General features: G+C 36.5%; 1 protein-coding gene across 2 annotated transcripts in view; it reads left to right on the top strand.

Annotated features, from left to right (window-relative positions):
- Positions 1–123: 123 nt before the first annotated feature.
- The window catches only part of LOC113228451, a 48,910-nt gene continuing 28,398 nt past the window's right edge, over positions 124–20,635 (top strand). For both annotated transcript variants that reach the window (XM_026461760.1, XM_026461761.1), the window contains exons 1-23: positions 124–149; positions 473–605; positions 1,807–2,071; positions 2,436–2,548; positions 3,824–3,999; positions 4,079–4,148; positions 4,432–4,563; positions 6,575–6,785; positions 6,871–7,049; positions 7,419–7,496; positions 7,612–7,719; positions 9,039–9,180; positions 9,457–9,599; positions 11,021–11,194; positions 12,037–12,264; positions 12,394–12,495; positions 13,521–13,682; positions 14,473–14,574; positions 15,271–15,362; positions 15,453–15,570; positions 18,738–18,857; positions 19,028–19,126; positions 19,839–19,946. In XM_026461760.1, the coding sequence (XP_026317545.1) occupies positions 579–605; positions 1,807–2,071; positions 2,436–2,548; positions 3,824–3,999; positions 4,079–4,148; positions 4,432–4,563; positions 6,575–6,785; positions 6,871–7,049; positions 7,419–7,496; positions 7,612–7,719; positions 9,039–9,180; positions 9,457–9,599; positions 11,021–11,194; positions 12,037–12,264; positions 12,394–12,495; positions 13,521–13,682; positions 14,473–14,574; positions 15,271–15,362; positions 15,453–15,570; positions 18,738–18,857; positions 19,028–19,126; positions 19,839–19,946 (2,949 nt within the window). In that variant the 5' untranslated portion in view covers positions 124–149; positions 473–578. The remainder of the gene's footprint in view (positions 150–472; positions 606–1,806; positions 2,072–2,435; positions 2,549–3,823; positions 4,000–4,078; positions 4,149–4,431; positions 4,564–6,574; positions 6,786–6,870; positions 7,050–7,418; positions 7,497–7,611; positions 7,720–9,038; positions 9,181–9,456; positions 9,600–11,020; positions 11,195–12,036; positions 12,265–12,393; positions 12,496–13,520; positions 13,683–14,472; positions 14,575–15,270; positions 15,363–15,452; positions 15,571–18,737; positions 18,858–19,027; positions 19,127–19,838; positions 19,947–20,635) is intronic.

Here is a 20,635-nt window from a genome sequence, read left to right on the forward strand (position 1 = left end):
TCGGTCTTGTTGGCTACGCCTTTAGACAGATGGGATATATGGTGGTGGTCACTGGAAAAATAAACTGGTACTATCGGGTTTGATTTTCTGACAAATATGATACGCGGGGTTCTTAGTGAGCCGTCTCTTGGAACAAGTATTGGTAAAAAGTAAGTTTTGAAGAAATAATTATTCCTGTTACCAAAAATCATGGTATGTACGTGACTCGCGAGCGGAACACGTGCTGTTCGCAGTGAGCCCACGACAACCAGGTACTCATTCTATCGAGTGAAGACTGTTTCGCACGTACACACTAGGACCTCGATACTGTATCTGTCACGTTACCGTTACAGCTCGGTAATGAGTGCCCGGCTTTAGTGAATTATAAATTACTGAAGCGCTTCTGTAAGCCTTTAATTTGAAGGCGCCCTTAATGTCATGTGAAACAGTATTTTGTCTACAACAAGATTCAATCAACAGTGATATATTTTAGGACCACTACGAGCCAAGGAAGTCGCGTAACACCAACCAACCATGCGGTGCAACATGGCAGAAGGTTGTGGGAGGGCCGTATACACAAATATACAGAATATGTTTTAATGTTGGTTTGGAAAACTTGGTGGAATGTGAGTCAAACATTGGAAGGGTTTTATGCTTAACTAGCCGCTTCTGTAAAATGTTAAAAATCGCAGAGAACAGAATTCATGGAAATAAACTTTTTCACACTTTAGTTTAAACACGAGTAAAAGAGCCATGGCATATAGACAGATGGACATATATTATAGTTCTGTACACAGAACCATAATGTTTATTGTAGTTCTATACACAGAACCATAATGTTTATTGTAGTTCTGTACACAGAACTATAATGAGTTTCAAAAGAGAATGTCGTATTTTTGTTAATTAAAATATCAAATATTTCTACTATATTAACCACTCAATTGCTCTACTGTCTCCTAAATGGTTTAAATATAAGCGTTACTTGGCTAATCACGACACTTCTATTTTATCTCTTTGGTTTTTGTTTTGAAGAGTTTGTTTAGACGTTCGCTTGAGTTTGTTGTCGTGGATTGTCAACAAAATATACGTTAAATATTGGTTGTGTTTCATACACTATTCATACCTAATTATGTAATGCATGCAATCACGACAATAATTAGGTCTTAACATTCCGCACCTATTACTCACCTAGAAACACGGTACTCGAATTTAAGAACCCTCATTATGCAACGATTGCATAAAATACTATTGTACGAGTAGGTACATTATAATTTGGTAGCTGTAGAGCTCCTTGTGAAAGAGTTCGTCCCGGGAAGTACTGTCGCCTTATTTATTTCTGCCGTGTATGTGTGCATTACTGCTTTCCGGTTTTAAAGGGTAAGGGTGTAGGTGAAATTACAGGGATTTTTCAACTTATGCCTCAGGGTGATAAGCACAGGGCAGTACCCCTCAGATCTTTGGGATTTAAAGCTCTGAGCGGCACTGCAACTGCTATGAACCAGGGCGTGTAACTTACCACCAGGCGCACAATTTGTTCGTCCATCACTTGGTGTCATAAAAAAAATTAACACAAATCAGAATTTTTCTCTTGACATTGTTTATCTACATACTTAAGATTACTTATAAGAGCTCTACAAAGACCGTAAGTGTTAAAATCAACATCGTCGTATGCTTAATGCACCCCACTTTGCAATTAGACGCGTCACAAAGTCCGGTTTCAGTTTAAGGCATTAGTTTCCGCCATCTTCAAGCGTACAATTGGAATAAAAATAATTTATACATTACAGTTTATGTGTATTAATACCTATTTAATTCCGATCCTACCAGGTGTTCGTGATCGTTACTATTATGGTGAAGTACATTTTTAATTTCATCCGGCTCTGCACAATCTCCTATCCATCTTACCGAATTATAATAGATCGGAGCCTATTATTTTTCGAAGCTATCTTCTTTATCGATGTAGCAATTCATGTACTGCACAACTTTTGGCCCATTGTACGATTGCATATCCGTGTCTACAGAAGAAATGTCTATTCACTGTCGTATGACATAATCAGTATGCTTCCATTGGTTGTAATGTGCGATCTTGTCAGTAAGTATGAACATTTTAATTCTGCGAATTTTGGTCTTTTTAATCGACTTCAAAAAAAAAAAGATGTTCTCATTTCGATTGTATTTTTTGTGAAACGATTTCGTTGGTTCTTTTTTTGTTTGAAAGGGGGTACCACAGTAGTGATCGCATTGAAATTTGAAGAAAATATTCCTCCTCTGAGAGTGGCAAATTAAGGGATGAATCCGGTTTATTGGATTTCACCCACTTTCCGCTAACCAATTTCAATAAAACTTGGCAAATAGACGTCGTTTGACAAACTTGTGATGTCTGTTTTTTTAATAAAAAGTTATATCTCCTATTGTTGATGGTACCTGTACATTTTTGTTCAAAATTCTTTTTTCAGATAAATTCTATCGCACTGGAGTACCGTGTACATACTTGATCAAGATTGGGAGATGGCTGGTAATCGGTCGTATTTACAGAGTTGCTATGTACTTCCTAGATGTAAATACAGAGGTACAAAATGAAGATAACAAAACATTAAGGCTTTTATTTGTAGTTTGACTTGTCATTGTTTCTGTGATTTCAGTAAATTTTACTTATGGAGTTACTCCGGGAGTGGATGTACACTCCCGGACATATAATTCGAGCCACCTCACATCAGTATTAAATGCCCTAAGCTTAAACAATGTTCGATTGATCAAGAACTATCTTAACCAATTTTGAAACTAGTATATTATAAGTGTTTTCCATAGGCCTTGTCGGAAATTTGGACTTCAAAACCGGGGGAAACCTTTTTCTTCGATGAGTGTTATCATCGAACGAAGATTTTTGTATTCTAGCCCTTTACGATAAAAATGCGAGGTGGCGCGAATTATGTGTCAGGGTGTATATTATAATTTAGAGGCAAGCTAGTAATATTAAAATTTTTCGTTCTTCGGGACTCGGGACGACAGATCTTAGATTGTAATTATTCTTCAATTGTTTAATTGTCTGAAATTTTTTCGTGGGAAATAGTTATATCTTTACGGTGGTCATTTTGAAACTCCAGAGGAAAGCTAAAACTAAAAAAAAATATGTTGTTTTTTTATTTTTTTTTCCGTTATGGAAAAGGCAAAGGCTTAAAACAATACAGTCAAGTTTAGGTAAATAGGCCTACTCCAAGACTTCAGTCCATTGTACATTTTTTTATAGGCATCTAAGCCGGTTGAAGTAATTCTTTTTTCAAATTAACGCTCTGGTATATATGGCTAGTAGGTCATATGATAATTGTTTATTTTTTATTTAATTATTTATTGTACAAAAAAACATAAATACAATTAGTAACAAGGAAAACACAAGCAAAAGGTACTGCTTATATCTAACATAAATTTCATCCTGCAAATCTAAATACAGAAGACAATACTTACAATAACGGGTTTACTTGGACAACAAAACAAAAATTATGTAATAAAAAACAATATCATAAACATTAAATTATTAAAACTATATAAATACAGAGATATATACATATTTCGTACTATGATACCTATAAAATGCATGGAACAGTCGATAAATAGTGCTCCTTAACTCTCATTTAGCAAAATTGCTAAGGATGTTTCACTATCATGACCATTAATGGGAAGTGCATTCCAAAACCTGACCACGTGAACAGTGAAAGATTGAGATAAATTGTTATGATAATTCAAAATTTTTTAGCGTTTCTGTAAATGTATCCATGAGTGTATATTGCGGTTTAAAGGCAAGATGTTTCTTTGAATGATGGGTGCAACGATTCGTATCACATTACAGATGCAAAATTCCCGAAGACTGTTCTATGTACTGGAGCACATCGTTTTGGTGAATCTCGCGTTACATGGCTCAACATGCATATGGAACGCATTGAATCAACCGGAACGCCCTGAGAAGCAGTGGTATAATCTCGGATTTCCAGATCATGTACATATAGCGAGGCTTACCTTTCAAAAGTAATATTTCCAGGACAATCAGTGATAATTTGAATGATGTCATTGCTGGGCAAATGAAAATTACTGTTTTTTTTTTCAGTTATTTGGAATGTTGGTACTACAGCGCCGGACGGCTTTTTAATATAATCTTTGGAGACTCATTCCCTTTTGTAAGTATTTACACATGTGTACAATAATAATAATAACGACAACAACAACAACAACAACAAGAATAATAATAATAATTATGAAAGGCATTAGTAGATCCAAATTATATTCTTAAAAAAAATTGCTTGGATTTTCGTAGTTTACAAATTTAAATGCTCTAAAACTTAATGTAAATGTGTTTTAATGCAATGGATTTTTTTAAGTATGAGGCTGACTTTTGTTCAGTAAATCCACATACAATCACACCAAGAAAAAATAATTTAATGTACAGAAGTTTCCTTTCAGGGTAGTACAGAGAAATGGTTGACATCTGTCCTAATGTTATTTGGTTTTGTATTAATGCGGTATCAGTTCGTGGGCGTTCTTGCCTGGGACATGATTGATCAACTCACTCGATGGTCGCAATTCGTTGATCGGGTGAGTAAATACGACTTATATTTTATAATTATAGTCGCGTTGTTTTGTCAAGTACGCACGCATACACAATGCATGCACAAAAAGGGCATGTCACAAAATTGGGATTTATAAAACACTGTGCGGAGGAGAAGCGGGAAAAACTGTTTTTCTGGATCATTTGGTTTAAGAGAACTCTATTTGTGTTTTCTGTGACCTCTCAAAGGCGTTGACCATATTACTCTTATTAGGAAGCTGGAACATTACGGTGCAAAATGGCAAGGCGTCGGAAATTGTCTCGTCATATCTCAACGGTAGAATTCAGAAAGTAGCCATAAATGGAGTGGCTTCTTTGGGTTCTCCGGTAAAAATGGGTGTTCCGCAGGGCTCAATACTTGGACCTTTCTTGTTTCTAATTTATGTTAATGATCTGCCATTCTTTGTTAAGGACCATTGCGAGTAGTATTGTTTGCTGATAAAATTTCCTTTATATTATAAAACAGACAGATGTCATGTCTGTCATCATTAATATTAACGATACCCTCTCTAAGGTAGTTTATTGGTTTAATGCTAACAATTTATTGCGTAATGCCATGAAGACATAATGTGTTAAATTTGAATTACCTAACGTAGAATCGACTAGTCCAAGCATAGAAATAAACGGAGAAAAGTTAGACCTTGTTAACAAAGCAGTCTTCTTGGGAGTGACCTTAGATAGTAAACTTCAATGGTTTCCACATACATCTTCCTTGCCAGCAGATTAAGCTCCGCTGTATACGCAGTCCGCAGAATATGTGAGCTTACTGATGTTAGTACTGCTAGACTAGTTTACTTTAGTTACTTCCATAGTATAATGTCCTACGGGATTCTCATGTGGGGTAAAACGGCAGATATTCAAACTATATTTCTATTGCAAAAACGAGCGATTCGTCCTGTGTACCGTCTAGGCTCTCGGGTTTCTCTCAGAGAAAAGTTTAAGGAGACTGGTATCATGAGTGTGGCATCATAGTACATTTACTCAAAATTATTTATATGCCCGTAAAAATATATGTACATAATTTCAATAAGAAAGAAGATATCCATAATATCAACCTTAGAGCTAAGTATAAACTCATGGTACCACGTTTTCGTTTAACCAAGCTAAACGACTCTTTTATGGGTAACTGTATACGTTTTTACAACAAGATTTCGGAGCATATATTAAGTTTATTATTTCCTAAGTTTAAAAACTACATTAAAATTATTTTGATCGAAAAGTCATATTACAAAATTGAAGACTACGTGTTAGATAAAGATGTATGGAAAGACGACACGGCTCCAGAATCCACACAAATTTGATTCAAAGTGTACTCCATAGCATTTAAGTTTATTTGAAAAGAGCAATCCCTAGAGTTTCTTGCTCGTTCTTCTCAGGGAAGTCAGCGTCGTGAACGAGCAGTAGCTTAATGTAAATATGATGTTTTCAAGTGTAAATTTATTTTACCTATGAAATAAATGATCTTTGACTTTGACTTTGACTAAGTATTTACTGTTTAAGTACGGTCTTACAAAACATATACTATACAAACACCTAAGGTTATTGTCTAAAGAAAGTGCTAATGCGTCCACGATAGGCTGTACTTCGCTCGATCATAATTATAAAATTCTGAAAATAGGCTAAAATAAAAGACTAACATTAATTATAAAATTTAGAATAAAAAAAAATTAAGAATAAAATGTCTAACTTTGTACTTAATTTTTATATGGAGATTTTTTTCATTAAGTACTACAGAGAACTTGCTAAAACTCTCATTTATCTCAAAATTTGAAATTGGCCAGCGCTTTAACGATGCGCCGAGCCGCCCGCCGCTGGCTGTCCCGTCAGTCGCCATCGGGCGCTTGTTGACGTCGGATCTGTGTCAAAGTTTCTCCGCCTATTCACACCTCACGTCCTAAAATGTAGGCTCGCCTTAATGAGTTTCAATAGCGCTTTCGTTATCAATATGCATTTATTATAAATTTTATGATTAAATTTTTCTTGCTTGGTCACACACAGTATCACCACATGAAAGAGTATCTCAAATCGTGTGGAGCTCCACAGTCTCTCATAGACCAGGCGAAGAATTACAAGTTGCAACTCTGGAAAATGAAGAAGGGAGTGTTGAGATCAGATCATCTTCAGAAACTGCCGCATTCATTGCAGATGGAATTGATATTTGATATAAACGTTGGTCACTTTCATCGGTCAATGCTTTTGGGAGATACGGGTATGAATTTCAAACTTATCTACTTAAACCAAGCGGCAAATACGTTATACATATACACCTGTGACTATTTTCTTGGCTTTGCTAGGAGAACCGTTCATGCGTCAATTAGCGCTAGTGATTCGCCATGAATTGTATTTGGCTGGGCAGCAGATATGGAATCAGGGCGTGGTTAAGAGCGGCCTCATCGTAATCAAGCAAGGCGTCGTTGAGTTGCTCTCGGATGAGGACGATGAGAGCCCTATAATCGCATTTAAGGAAGGAACAGTTAGTACCATTATTCTGAAATGAGTTTCATAGAAGAGTCCATAGATATTTATTCAGTAGCAGTAGAGCTCCTTGTGAAAGAGTTCGTAAAGGGAAGTACTACCACCTTACCTATTTCTGCCGCCAAGCAGTAATGGAAGCATTATTGCATTCCGGTAGGGTGCTGGTGAAAATACAGGTTCATGGGACTTGTCAACTTATGTCTCAGGGTGATGGGCGCAGTGGTAGTGCTCGTCAGTTGTTTGCGATTTAGAGCTCTGCGTGGCATTGCAACTGTTATGGACAGGCGTGTAGCTTACCATTAGGTGCACGACTTGTCCGACCCGTCACTTGGTATTATAAAAAGAATCTCTGTTTATATTTACTTAGGTACTGGGAGAGTTAAGTTTATTCTACTCGATACCAGCGAAAGTTAGTGTGCGAGCAGCCACTTACGTGGAAGTGCAGGTTAGTAAACTTTACTAATAAACAGAGAGTCACCAAGTATTCACGCCCTAAAACAAACTTTTCATGATTTACGCAGTATAAACTAAGTTTGCCAATCACGTTGTCATTCATTCAGGTGTTACGTAGATCAGATTTTATGAGAGTGATGTTAGAAAATCCCTTGGTCCTGCACAATGTTCGCAGCAAAATAGAGAAAAGAGTTAAAAGCTCGTTTGCAAGACAGGTAATCCTTGAGTTCTTATGTTTTATCGATTGTTACACATAGGAATTGAAAATATTTTTCAGATCTAAATCGCGTGTATTTATTTTTTCAAACAAACCAACGTTCAACGTTCAACGATCTTACAGGTCCCATGGTCAGCCGTCACCGTGAGGTTCAGATTCGAAAAATAGTTTCATTTCCCAGTTAACCTTTGAGCTCTGTTATTAGAAAGCGAATAAAGTTCAAAGATATTATTTTTAATTTATACATTAAAGTTGTAGAAAATTTCATTTTATAATAAACGTGTTACGACTTTTGTGGTGTTAAAGTTTTGTTTTGTCATATTGATGGGGTTTGCGTTAATGATATATGTTACGCTGATGACATGGTGCTTTTGAGCCCATCTATCGGCGCTTTGCGCAGGCTGCTAAAGATTTGTGAGTCTTATGCGGTGACTCATGGGCTCAGATACAATGCGCGCAAGGGTGAGTGTATGATATTTAGAACACGTATATCATAGTGCCTGCCATTAATCTAGGCGATACTCCTCTAAAGCAGACAAAACAATTGAAGTATGTGGGTCACTGGGTCACCGAGGACCTATGTGATAATGCCGATTTGGAGGAGCGCAAGGCACTGGTTGTCCGTTGTAATGTGTTGACTAGTAGGTTTGCACGATGTACAGATGAAGTAAGGGTAACGCTTTTTAAAGCTAATTGCCAGTCTTTTTACACGTGCAGCCTGTAGGTCAGTTACACGCGGCGGACATATAAAGCACTGTGCACCTGGGTGCATAATCGGAACAGCATCCTGAACACATTGTTACACTGGATAACAATGTGTTCAGGATGTTGTTCCGATTTCTACCTTTCTGTAGCGCGTCAACCATGTATGCAGAGAATAAATAATCTTTGACTTTGACTTTGACTTTCTACTCTATCATGCGAAAGTAGTAGTAGTATCGCTACTCCGTCGCATACGTCTCAGTACGAACGTCATCCTGAGCACATTGGTGGAAAGATGGGAGTCCCCAATGCTGGGGTGGTGGATGCGATTGCATAGTGTTGCCAATGCGTAGCCAGTTATCCTGACATTGGCTGGGTACTTTAGTTCCCATATTAATACCTATATACAATATATACAATTATGGTTTATTATTATTTTAAACTTAACACTAGCTCAAGTATTCTTCTTTGCTAACAAATATTATGGATGAATATATTTGAAATAAATAGATCATTATTATTATTACCTACAGCACCAATTATCATAGTACGAATATTCGAAAGCTTAGAATTGTTCACTATGATGGTTTTCTAATCTATTATGTAACTTTTTAGGAAAGCATTTCAGAATATGACAGTAATGATTCTAGATTGATTCGAACTCGGTATCGTCCCATGAAAGTGTTCCAGGACCACTTGGCTGGTGTGGAAGATGAAGATCCTACATTTGTTGATGATTCACACTTGTATTACAGAGGTAACAAACAGGATATCTATATTAATAAATTTCATATTAGATTACGCACTCACTCATTGGGACCCGCGGACACGCGGGACCTCTGCGTGGCAGATCAGCATGGTAACCGTTTGGACACAGTGGCAGTAACGTTACATCTGTATATATTAACTGGATGATATGTTACTTCTACCAGTTTTTATAAATTCTAAGTTTTAAGAATTGTTTAAATAAATGTTGTAACCGATGTTATATTTCTGTCTTGCAAGCAATCCTCGTAACTTGTGTTACTTTTAGATAAAAACAACCAGCGGCTACCGAAATTCACCGACGAGTATTTACAGCTGTATAAATTGACTAATAACGTGACCACTGTCGATTCACCGCATATTATTATCAATTCTAACTTTCCCTGGATTTTGGAGCCTGATACAGATTTTGTAAGTTTTTAGCTGCAAGTAAACATCCAAGTAAAAATCGGATATTGTGTAATTTACAGTTCATCAATGGACTTGATTGACAAACAAATTAATAAAGCTCGGCTGTCCCGGACCCGTAAAATTTGACATATTCCAATTGTATACGTGAAGGCGCACTATAAGTTTCCGGAATGAATAAGAAAAAAATACTAATGATCAGAAATGAACTTACGGTTTCTCAAAATATTCTCTGTTAGTGTTAATGCACTTTTTCAAATGAATGAACCAATTTTGAAAACATTTATGCCACTCCACCGTGACAATCTCTGAAACATATTTTTTATACTCTTCGACAGCCTCTTCAGGTGATGAAAATCGTTGACCGCGCAACTGGTTCTTAATTTTTTGAAATAAATAAAAGTCACATGGTGCCATTCGAGACTGTACGCGGGATGACTCATAAGGTCAACGTTGTTCACCTTCAAAAATTCATTTGTTTGTCTGGCCGTGTGAGAACTGGCATTATCGTGGTGCAATATGATACGAAGTTTACGGTTATTTTTACGAAGTTTGTCAATAACTCCCGGTAAACAAATAGTCGTGTACCAATTACTATTCACGGTACAACGATTCTCCAAAGCAACAGTGGCCATGTGTCCAGTTGTATTAAAAGAAGAAGCAATCATCCGCTTGGAGGCACTTTGCACGCGCGCCACTTTGGTTGGTTTCGGCTCATCTCGAAAGACCCATACGCTCGATTGCTGCTTTGTTTTGGAATCGTAACTATAAATCCATGTTTCGTCACCTGTTACTATGTCCCACACCAAATTTGACGCCCCTTCGTTGAATCTGGTAAGCATCGCATTGCATCAAGTGACGCGATCTGCAAGGTATGTCACATGCCTGTCTGTTTTGATCATACGGCGCACAGCATCAATGTTTTTGTTGTTCACAGCAGTGGACGGGCGACCACGAAATTCGTCACTGAGATTCACATGACCGCGTTTGAATTCTGCAAACCAGCTATAAATAGTCGTCTTAATATGCTCTTGCATGGTGTTTCATCGCCAAATAACAGTTTGAAGCGAAGCTCCACTGAGCTGTTAATTTTCACGAGTTTAATCCATGGTGATGTAGACAACCAATTTGTAAAATGACGCCACAATAAAAACAATTGATAGTCAGATGAAACAAACTGTATTCTACAGCCAAAGAGTTCAATTTTCAAATGTGGTAATTACTTTTTAAATATATTTTATGTAAGTGGCCAATTCCGGAAACTTGTAATGCGCCCTATGAGTTTACTTATTTTTCCTTTAATTTAATGAACATTTGGTTTTTGTTTCCCGTATTCTACGATCCAAAATGTTAGATGTATTTTATTGAGCCTTGTACTTTATTTTTAAGCATAATAATTTTTTATCCATTTGATTGAATTTCAGACTCATGTGTTAGACGTGATCCACTTCTTAATGGTCCTGTACGTTTGTATCATGTCGCCTCTCCATGCGATGGGGCTCATGAATTCGGACACACAGAAGGTTGTTCATATAGTCATAATGTCTGGCTTGTTGCTCCACATTTATAGACAGCTGACCACTTGTGTCGTCGACAAGGTATGATTTTTGATATGGAGTTTCTATATGTATGGTACGTACGTATTGTGTGTGTAAAGTTGATATTCCGGAGTTTGTAAATAAGAATTCGTAGTTTCTAATAATAAGCACAGCATGCTGAGCCCATTATAGAAATGGAGGCAAGGTTAAAAACTTCCAAAGGCCGCTGTAAATTCATTAAATAACTGAGATGAGTGGCCTTCACAAAACAAGCAAAGTAAATAGGTACAACAGTTCGCAACAATGAAATAATGGGTGACTGACTGGACCTCTCTGCGTGAGTCGGCTGGCTGATAGAAAAGGCTGGGTGCTCTGCGCAGCAACACTAGTGATAGATTAAACTTGATGGATCAGTTATTGATAAATTAAAGAACAATGGATAAGTAATTAAAATTATTATAAATGTTTTTATGTGAAACTGTAAATTATTTTTGTTAGCGAAAATAAGGTGAAGAAAGTAACCTCCAAAATTAAATAATACTGAAATAAACAAGTTGAGCTAGCATTTACACATCGTCTGTTTAAAGGTAAAACCACATAAGTGACTTTTCCACGAAGTCTTTAATTTATGTAGCTATGGTAAGAAAATCACTGTATTTCTGCACGTAAAATTCGATAACGAAGAAGCTATAAACTTAAAACGCGCAGAAAGATGGTGACTGTCTTACAACTGGTATATAATTTGGAGTTTTTTCGTGGAAAATGTCACGTATGTGGTTTTACCTTTAAGAAGACGATATTATATTAACTTACGTTTAGCTCCATAGAGGGATTTTTAGACAATCATCACAAAGCAACAAAAATGGGGTATTACTTATATACTCGTGTGTTTATTTTTATAGAATGTGAAAAAGGTAACAGTGAAGGAGATAGCAGAACTAAAAATGTCTTCTGTCGGTTTCTACATGGACATAATATCTGTTTTTCCGGTGCATATTTTCATTGAGACCCTGTTTCCTGACCGTGACTCGATGTGGATGGAGGTTTCGAAGCTCTTTCCCGCACTGCAAGTTTGGCACTTATGGGATTATTGTTCCAAATGGCAAAAGAATTTCGAAAGTAACGATAAGGTAATTTTTAAACATGATAACTTTTCGTGATAAAGAACTATTTTGAGTTTACATTATGTTGTCCGTAGCCTAAATGTGTGAACTGCAAATCTCTATCTATTAATTAATGCCTGTTCTTGTTTTCTTCAGATTCTTATATTAATTAGATACACTATCTTGGAATGCATATTCTGTTATTGGTCTGGAGCCTTTTTGTACATGTACTCATGTCCTAAAAGTCTATGTAACGAGGTAAGGTTTTATGAGGTGAGAGAGGTTTTTAACAAGTTTTCTCATTAATTAGTTAATTTGTGTACGTTGTAACGTTTATGTCAAAAGTTCCGAATGTTTTGTCTAATTTGTTTGTTGTACACGGTGGATATGGTAACTTTATGGCTAATTGATTCAGAATATACATCTTCTTTTTAACCGTCTTCAAAAAGGAGGTTTACGATTCGACTGTACTTTTTCTTATGTGTATGTTATGCAATTACTTCGACATTTGCCAAACATTTCATGATTCTTTTGGAAAGGGGGTATCTCAGTGATGGTTCCATGACAAAACTTGAAGCAAATATTCCTCCTATAAATATTATTCCTAAGGGTGGCAAATTAAGGGATGAATCCGGTTTATTGGATTTCACCCACTTTCCGTGGGTGCGTCTAACTTATACGAAAATTAAATAAATTAATTTCAAAACAAATACCGTTCATTTAATATAATTTTTATTTAGACCAATTTCACTTCCTTTAATATAACTTTATATAAATCTTGTACACTTTATACATTCACAATTCACAAAAAAAATTAATATAAAACTCATATTATATGACAATCATTTCATATATTGTCAATTTAGATAATTTTTACGTGGTATAATCACAGTTTACATAAATAATAAGTTTAAATCCGACTCCCCATGATACTTGTGTATTCGATGCTGAAATTTCATTTTGACAAAATTATTATTGTTATACACTGGATTCCTTGGTGGTTTAAATAAAACAAACGCATTTTACCTAAGTCAAATCTTCAGGTTGCCATTCAGTAGGTTAGGTTATAAAATGAAAATGCAGCACGAGCCGAGCGAACTTAGCGAGTGTGCTGCGTCTGCGGCCGGCAAGTGCGAGCAGCAAATGTGAATAATATTTGTATGATACATTACACACACACTTTCTATTACACAATTTCAATAAAACTTGTTTACTATTTAAACTAAATGTAAACTATTTACGATCATTTTTAGGTCCTCGATATTCTGTTTATTTTTTCGCAGAGCTCATGGATGTCACAACTTATTCTCGCAGAAACTAAAGTCTTCGTAACAAATAATGCTCGACACGAGTACCCTATTACAACAGCCATCTCTTTTGGCACAGCAGTGTTTACCGGTAGTGGCATTGGTGAATTGTCACCGGGTACTAGTGATCTGTTGGTGGTAAACTGATTTAACATCTCTATTATTATTTCTGTTATTAACGCATAATGGACTGTCCTGGCGTAGTATAATAAGGCAAGTAGGGTCATTTCACTTAGCCGGTCAAGGCCTTATCCGGACGCACACATTTGCATAATCTCGCGGTGCACTCACGTTACATAACGCGGGTCGTCACACGTACCATTCATTATAGAATTGAAACGTTTACATGCTTTTGAAAAAAAATAAGTCAAATAATTGACGTGTTGTTAAGGTGGCTTGATCAAGAGTGACTCAAATTGAACAGAATTGTTCAGCATTTAATTTTTATTTCATAATCATACTCCTATAATCGAGATACCAATCCACAATCCTGGTGCAGAAATATCAATACGTAAGTTTAACAAAGTACCTACGTACAATTTTTCTATTTTCTCAATATCCCTCGGCAAAAATCGGATTTCCGAATGCACGTGAATACCGACGATTGTATAAGCTGTCGTCCAAGTATCCCACCAGCTGGAAGTACTGGAGTGCCATTCATAGACCCTATGATTCGATACAAAGCATTTTTTTATGAAGGATATTTTACAGTTGGCCGCTGATGGACTTGACTGCGCCACCGATTATTATTATTTTTTATCTAATGTCCTTTTGCAACTTAAATAGTAATTTAGTTAACACTTCGACAGCGCGTTCTATTTTGATGCCGACGCCATCTAGAGACAAGGGGAGGTTACTAATATTTGTTGTGTGGAGTTACATTAGTAGATATTTAAAAGCAATTAACTTTTTCCTGGTTCATTTTCAGGTGTTTTTTCTATTTGCCATAGGCACATACATGCAAATGTTTTACATTGCAAGAGTATGTGCCACATACGTTCTATCGACTAAGAGAAAATTAGTATTTAGGGTTAGTTATAACTATAATAATAATCTAGAGCTTTATGTATAAAGTTATAGGAAATATTTTCGATAAACTGGAGTCTTATGTTTATGATGATTCCTAAACTTTTGTATACGTGGTGGCAATTGTAGTAGCTTTTCTCCATCGAGTATATAACCAGATATAGAGACGAAATGTCATTTAATTTGTTTGAAAACTATTCTGCCAAATCATTACAGTGACAACTACGCTCCGATTGGCCAGCCCGAATTCGAAACGATTGACGGGTGTCGTCAATGTTTCAAATCGACTAGTTTAACTTGAGCTTTGCTATAATGGACGAAAATTGAAAAATGACATATTTAATATTTAAATGCTGATGAAATGTGATTCCGTTTGTTTTGAAATTAGATGTTTTGCTGTTTTTCCCACACCACCGAATGGAACAGCCCCCATTGTTAGAGTTATTATCTGTGTTACAATAAATACAAATATTTTTGGAATATACGGAGACGTACACGCAGGTCAGTTGTTGGCGCTGTACTGTTTCAGTTTTCTAATTTGTGATTTCAGCGCAAACGAGAGTTGATATTTAAAAGCGATTTAAGACCCATTTGCCTGATGAGTTGTCAGGGATGGATGGCCCTTATTTCGTCTCTATTTCTGATTGTTAAACTCGATGCCTTTCTATTAGCCTTTCTTCCTAACCTTAACATTTTTTAGGAATCCATGAGGGAGTTATTTTATTTCCTGACAGTGAATCGAGTTAGTGCAAAAATTAAAGCACGCGTTAAAAAATTCTTCTGTGTGCAATGGTGAGTATGGTACTTCACATTTTTGTTAGAACGTTTGAAACGACTTTGTAAAAGTGTATTATTTTTACAGTAAAGCGATTGAAATTTCAGGTACTATAACCAGGCGGTATCGGTGGACGAGATATTCAAAGATATGTCTGTGAATGTTCAGCAGGAAGTTTTGTCTATAGAAATGGTGGAAACACTTCTGCATTGTCCACTTTTTCAGGTGACGTCACTACTTATGTAACGTTTAAGTCGCCGTCGTCGTATCAATCGTTGGGTAATTATATTACGTAGCTAGTATCTCCTTTACGGATAAGGTCGACCCATAACCTATCTTTCTAGCCTCGTTGATTTGAGGCTCTTCTTCAATATTTTTTTTTTATTGTTTCCTTTCGATGTTTACTATTAAAAGAAATGAATGGTTCAAACTTCTAACAAACTCTCCAGGTCACCGACTTTTGTTATGTATAACACAAGTACGGCCCCATATAGAGTATTGCTTGCAACTCTGGGCAGGAGCACCCAAATACCAGCTTGATTCACTTGACTCTATCCAACGTAGGGCTGTTCGTATTATCGATGATCCCAAACTCACAGACGGTATGGAGCCCCTTAGCTTACGGCGAGACGTTGGCTCTCTGTGTGTATTCTACTGTCTTTATAATGGGGAGTGCTCTGAGGAACTTTTCGAACTGGTGCCACCGCCTCGTTTCTACCATCGCACCTCCCGCCAAAGGAGTAGAGTCCATTTCCACATCTTAGATGCCTGGCATTGTAAGGCCATACGGGCATCTCGTTCGTTTTTTCCTCGAACCTGCAAGGTTGTGGAATGATCTTCCTCCTGAAGTGTTCCCTTTACGCTATGATATGGAGTTCTTCAAAAAGCGTGTTTACAGGGCTCTCAAAGGCTGGCAACGCATAGGCAGCTCATCTGATGTTGCAAATGTCCTTGGGCGACGATGACCACCTCCCATCAAAAGGCTCGTCGGCTCGTTTGCCTCCTTCTTTACTTAAAAAAAAACTTAGTCAATTTAGATAAGATGAAATAAAATATTTCGAATCAAATTGTTTGGTTTTCGCGATTGTTACACATAGGAAATGGAACTATTTTTCCGGCTTTAAATCGCGTATATTTGTTTTTTCAAATTATGTGTGTCCATGACACCCGCTTCATAGGGTTTGCCTAGTACGGGACTATAAATGTCTGCATTATTAATATTACTATTATTTTAGATGTCTATTTTAGAATGTGGCCTCTCCCTCTCTAAAAGATTAATTTTTAATTTTGAAATGGGAGAGGCGGTGGAAACAAAAAAGCTAAAACCGAACATAAAAATCTTTAGCAGGCATTGACGTCTTTGTTTTCGTAATAAATACTCTGCGGTAGTTATGTCATAATGGCAATATTTTTTTAACGGCATTACTGCCGTTTAATCTCCAAACAAAGATATGCAACAAGCATTTAGAGAAATTCGTAAGATCTGCTGACTCGATCTGTATCTCAGTAGGTAAGAGCGGTATAGACGTTGTTTGGTCCTGGGATCGAAGGTATTTTTCTTTGTTGTGTTTGTTCGATCTTTGCTTCAATCCAACTAATATTACAAACGCGAAAATAACTCTGTCTGTTGCGTATTCACGCATAAACCGCTGAACCAATTTTGATAAATTTTGGTATAGAGATAGACGGAACCTAGTAGAAGGATAAAGGCTAAAAAAATTAAGTCTTAAAGGAGGTAGTGAAACAGAGAACCAATAAAACTATGAAAATTAGTACGGTACAGTCATCGAGTACATACAGGCTGTATATTTGAAAGTGAGACATACTTATAGAGTGCGTTATATTGCTGATTCTGAACGCAAAAAAATTATTAACTAATGAACTTAAGCTTTAGAAAAAAATATTTTGTTATTTTTTTTATCGACTACTACTTGTGAACAACATTACTTATCGGAATCTGTGCACACCACTATTATTGCTCCGACGGACGCAGCGGTGAGCTGTCAGTTGGCGAAAAACAAAGCACAGGTCGGCACTGTTGTACAGAGACAGTGCACGCGCGACCTTGGCTTAGCGAAGACCCGTACATTATTTGTACTTCCGCTCGCCCGAACACTGCGCTGGCGGCGAACGCGCCCCTCGCCTGCAAAATGGATATTTATTCTAACGTCGAATTGACTGAGATGGTGCAACTTTACGCAATAAGTGGTGATAGTGTGAGGCGAGCTATTGAAATGTTCCCAAATTGGAGTATACGCGGAGGAGGTGAACAGTGTCGAAGTTGTTGCATGAGAGAATTATCTCAGCATTTTATACTGTTAGACAAAATGTGTTTGTGTTGACCAATTTAAAACAAAATTTACTACGACGTGCTAGACTATGCATTGTGGAAAACGGTGGACATTTTGAATACTTTCTCCGTACCACGTAAGTGTAAATGAACTGTAAATAACTAAGAAATCAATCATTGTAAATAATTGCTTTCACATTTTTAACTACGGCAAAAACTTATCTTTTTTAGTACGTAAAACATTTTTGATGATAGTTCATAAGTAAAAAATAATTAACTTAAGCTAAAACGTAATCATTTCGATAACAGCTTTTCATCATAACAAAAATGAGTGAGGTGAGAGAGAGATGTGAAATCATTGTTATAGTTGCTGTCTCACTCGGCGCCCGCTTGGTAGTATTCCCAATGCACTCGAAATCAAGCGTAAAGGGAATCGGTTTATTCCTATGTACACTTCAAAACAAATTTGTTGATTTATTTTTTATTCTATCCCATATCCTAATTTTATTTTAGTCTATGTTCAGTTGTAACATGATTTACCATGACATGCATGAATATGTCTCACTTTCAAATATACAGGCTGTATAAGCAGAAATAGAGACGAATGTCATTTAATTTGTTTGAAAACCATTCTGCCAAATCATTCCGGTGACAATTGCACTCCGATTGGCCATTCCGAATTCGAAACAATTGACGGGTGTCGTCAATTGTTTCACTTCAAATCGACCCGTTGAACTTGAGCTTTGCTATAACGGACCAAAATTGAAAAATTACGTAGGTATTTAATATTTAATTACCGATGAAATGTGATTTGATGATGATACAGAATATTTTTGGAATATACGGAGACGTACACACAGGTCAGCTGTTGGCGCTGTACTATTTCAGTTTTCTAATTTGTGATTTCAGTGCAAACGAGAGTTGATATCTAAAGTGATATAAGGCCCATTTACCTGATGAGTTGCCAGGGATGTATGGCTCTTATTTCGTCTCTATTTCTGATTATATACTCGATGAGTACAGTCTTCTTCTCTTCTTATTTAAGAACTAGGCTCTAGTCAGTGGAACAATAATATTAACTCAAGAATAATTACAAATACAGGACTGCTCTCGAGATTTCTTGCAAACCGTAGCGGGGAGTGCCAAAACGGTGGTGTTGCCAGAAGACGAGATTATACAACACGCTGCCGACATCAGCCGAGATATGTATATATTGCAAAAAGTATGTTTTTCATTATAGACAGACTTCAAAGTCGAACTCTATTACAGCTAGTTCTTGCCTCATTCGATTTCATTGACATTAAAAGTGCTCTATTTTAATAGTAAGTTACTGTAAAATGTAAATTGCTACATGAAATATTTATTAAAAGGTTATATTACATTTTATTACAGGGTCATTGTGACATGCTTAATAGTAACGGTAAAGTAGTCAGATCATTTGGGCCTGGCTCTCATTTTGGTGTAGTCGAAATGATATTTTGTTTGCCAAAGGTAAGCACTGCCAAAAATTATACCTATAATTATACCTATAATTTAAAGAAAATTACCATTATTGATTATCACAATGTTTTTACTACTATTGTTATTCATCTATTTAAAAAAAATACTCTCCTAGTTCGATCCGACTAGATTCGAACGTGACAACAGAGAGCTGAGAGAGAGAGAGAGGCGGCAGAGCGCTGGTTAGAATATATAGCTAATCAGATCGAAGGACTTTTTCTTTGTATTTGTTAGATCTTGTATCAATAACAATAAGAGTGGTTACACACACGCGATTTATAGGCGATTGGATCGATGCAAACGTGCGACTGCATCGATACAGTCGTTTATATTAAATAATTATGCATCTCTATAGTAAAAAAAGTCAAAATCTGTACAGGTTTATACACAATATTTTGTTTTGTTAATTGTAAATTTAAAAGTGTTTAATTTTTTTAATTTATTTAAAAGTGTAAAATTAATAAATACCTTAAATACATAAATTAGTTAATTAATTGAAAGCGTGCATCGCGTTTGTATAGCGTTTGTATAGCGTTTGTATCGGGTTTGCATCGTGTTTCCATCACTGCTTAAAATCGCGCGCATGTTTAAAAGTAGACGATTAGCGACTGCATCGCTACTGGATTGCGTTTGCATCGCGTTTGAATCGCTTCTAAAAGTCGCCGTGTGTAACCTAAGACTTAACTTATTCCACAACTTTCAGGTGCACACAGTGATAACAACAACAAACTGTGTACTTCGACACGTGGAGTATAGTTCACTGTTGCAGTGTTGGAGCACTTTCCCTGATATTAGCATGCCGATTCTCACGGTGAATATGAAATATTTATACTTACGTCGTTGTACTACGGGAAATATCAGACGGTTAACTCAATGATAAGCAGTAATCAGCGTCTGTAGGCATTTGAGATTCTAAGGGAGTATTCTTAAGCCTATGGCCGGATCTTAATCCGCCCTGGCTTGAATCAGCGTCTATCTCCTGATCGTGTTACCGCTGTGTCAACTGAGCTAAAGATTCGCAACAGGAATAAAGAGAAAATCATAAGATCTGCTAGCTCACTCCGTATTTAATTTCCGTCATGTTAATCCACAAGACATCATAAAAGCTTTTAAATCAATACATGTTAAAAATACTGAAGATCTCTGGGGCTTATCAACTAAAGTCATTGACTCAGTTATTGATCTAATTTCCCCACATTTAGCTGTAGCTTTCAATAGGTGCGTTGATAAAGGTGTTTTTCCCGATTTAATGAAATACAGCAAGGTTATTCCCTTATTCAAAAGCGGTAGGAAAGTTGAACCTAGCAACTATAGGCCAATTTCAATTTTACCAGCTTTAAGTAAAATATTCGAAAAGGTTATGCTGATTCAATTACTGTCCTATTTCGGTAGGAATCATATTTTTCATAGTGAACAATACGGGTTTACTAGTGGTAAATCGACTAGCGATGCAGGGGGTAGCGTTACTAAAACACATCTTTGATGCTTGGGAAAGGTCCC

This window comes from Hyposmocoma kahamanoa, unplaced genomic scaffold, assembly GCF_003589595.1.
Source record: "Hyposmocoma kahamanoa isolate Upper Pololo Valley unplaced genomic scaffold, ASM358959v1 232, whole genome shotgun sequence".
NCBI classification, from domain to species: Eukaryota; Metazoa; Arthropoda; class Insecta; order Lepidoptera; family Cosmopterigidae; genus Hyposmocoma; species Hyposmocoma kahamanoa.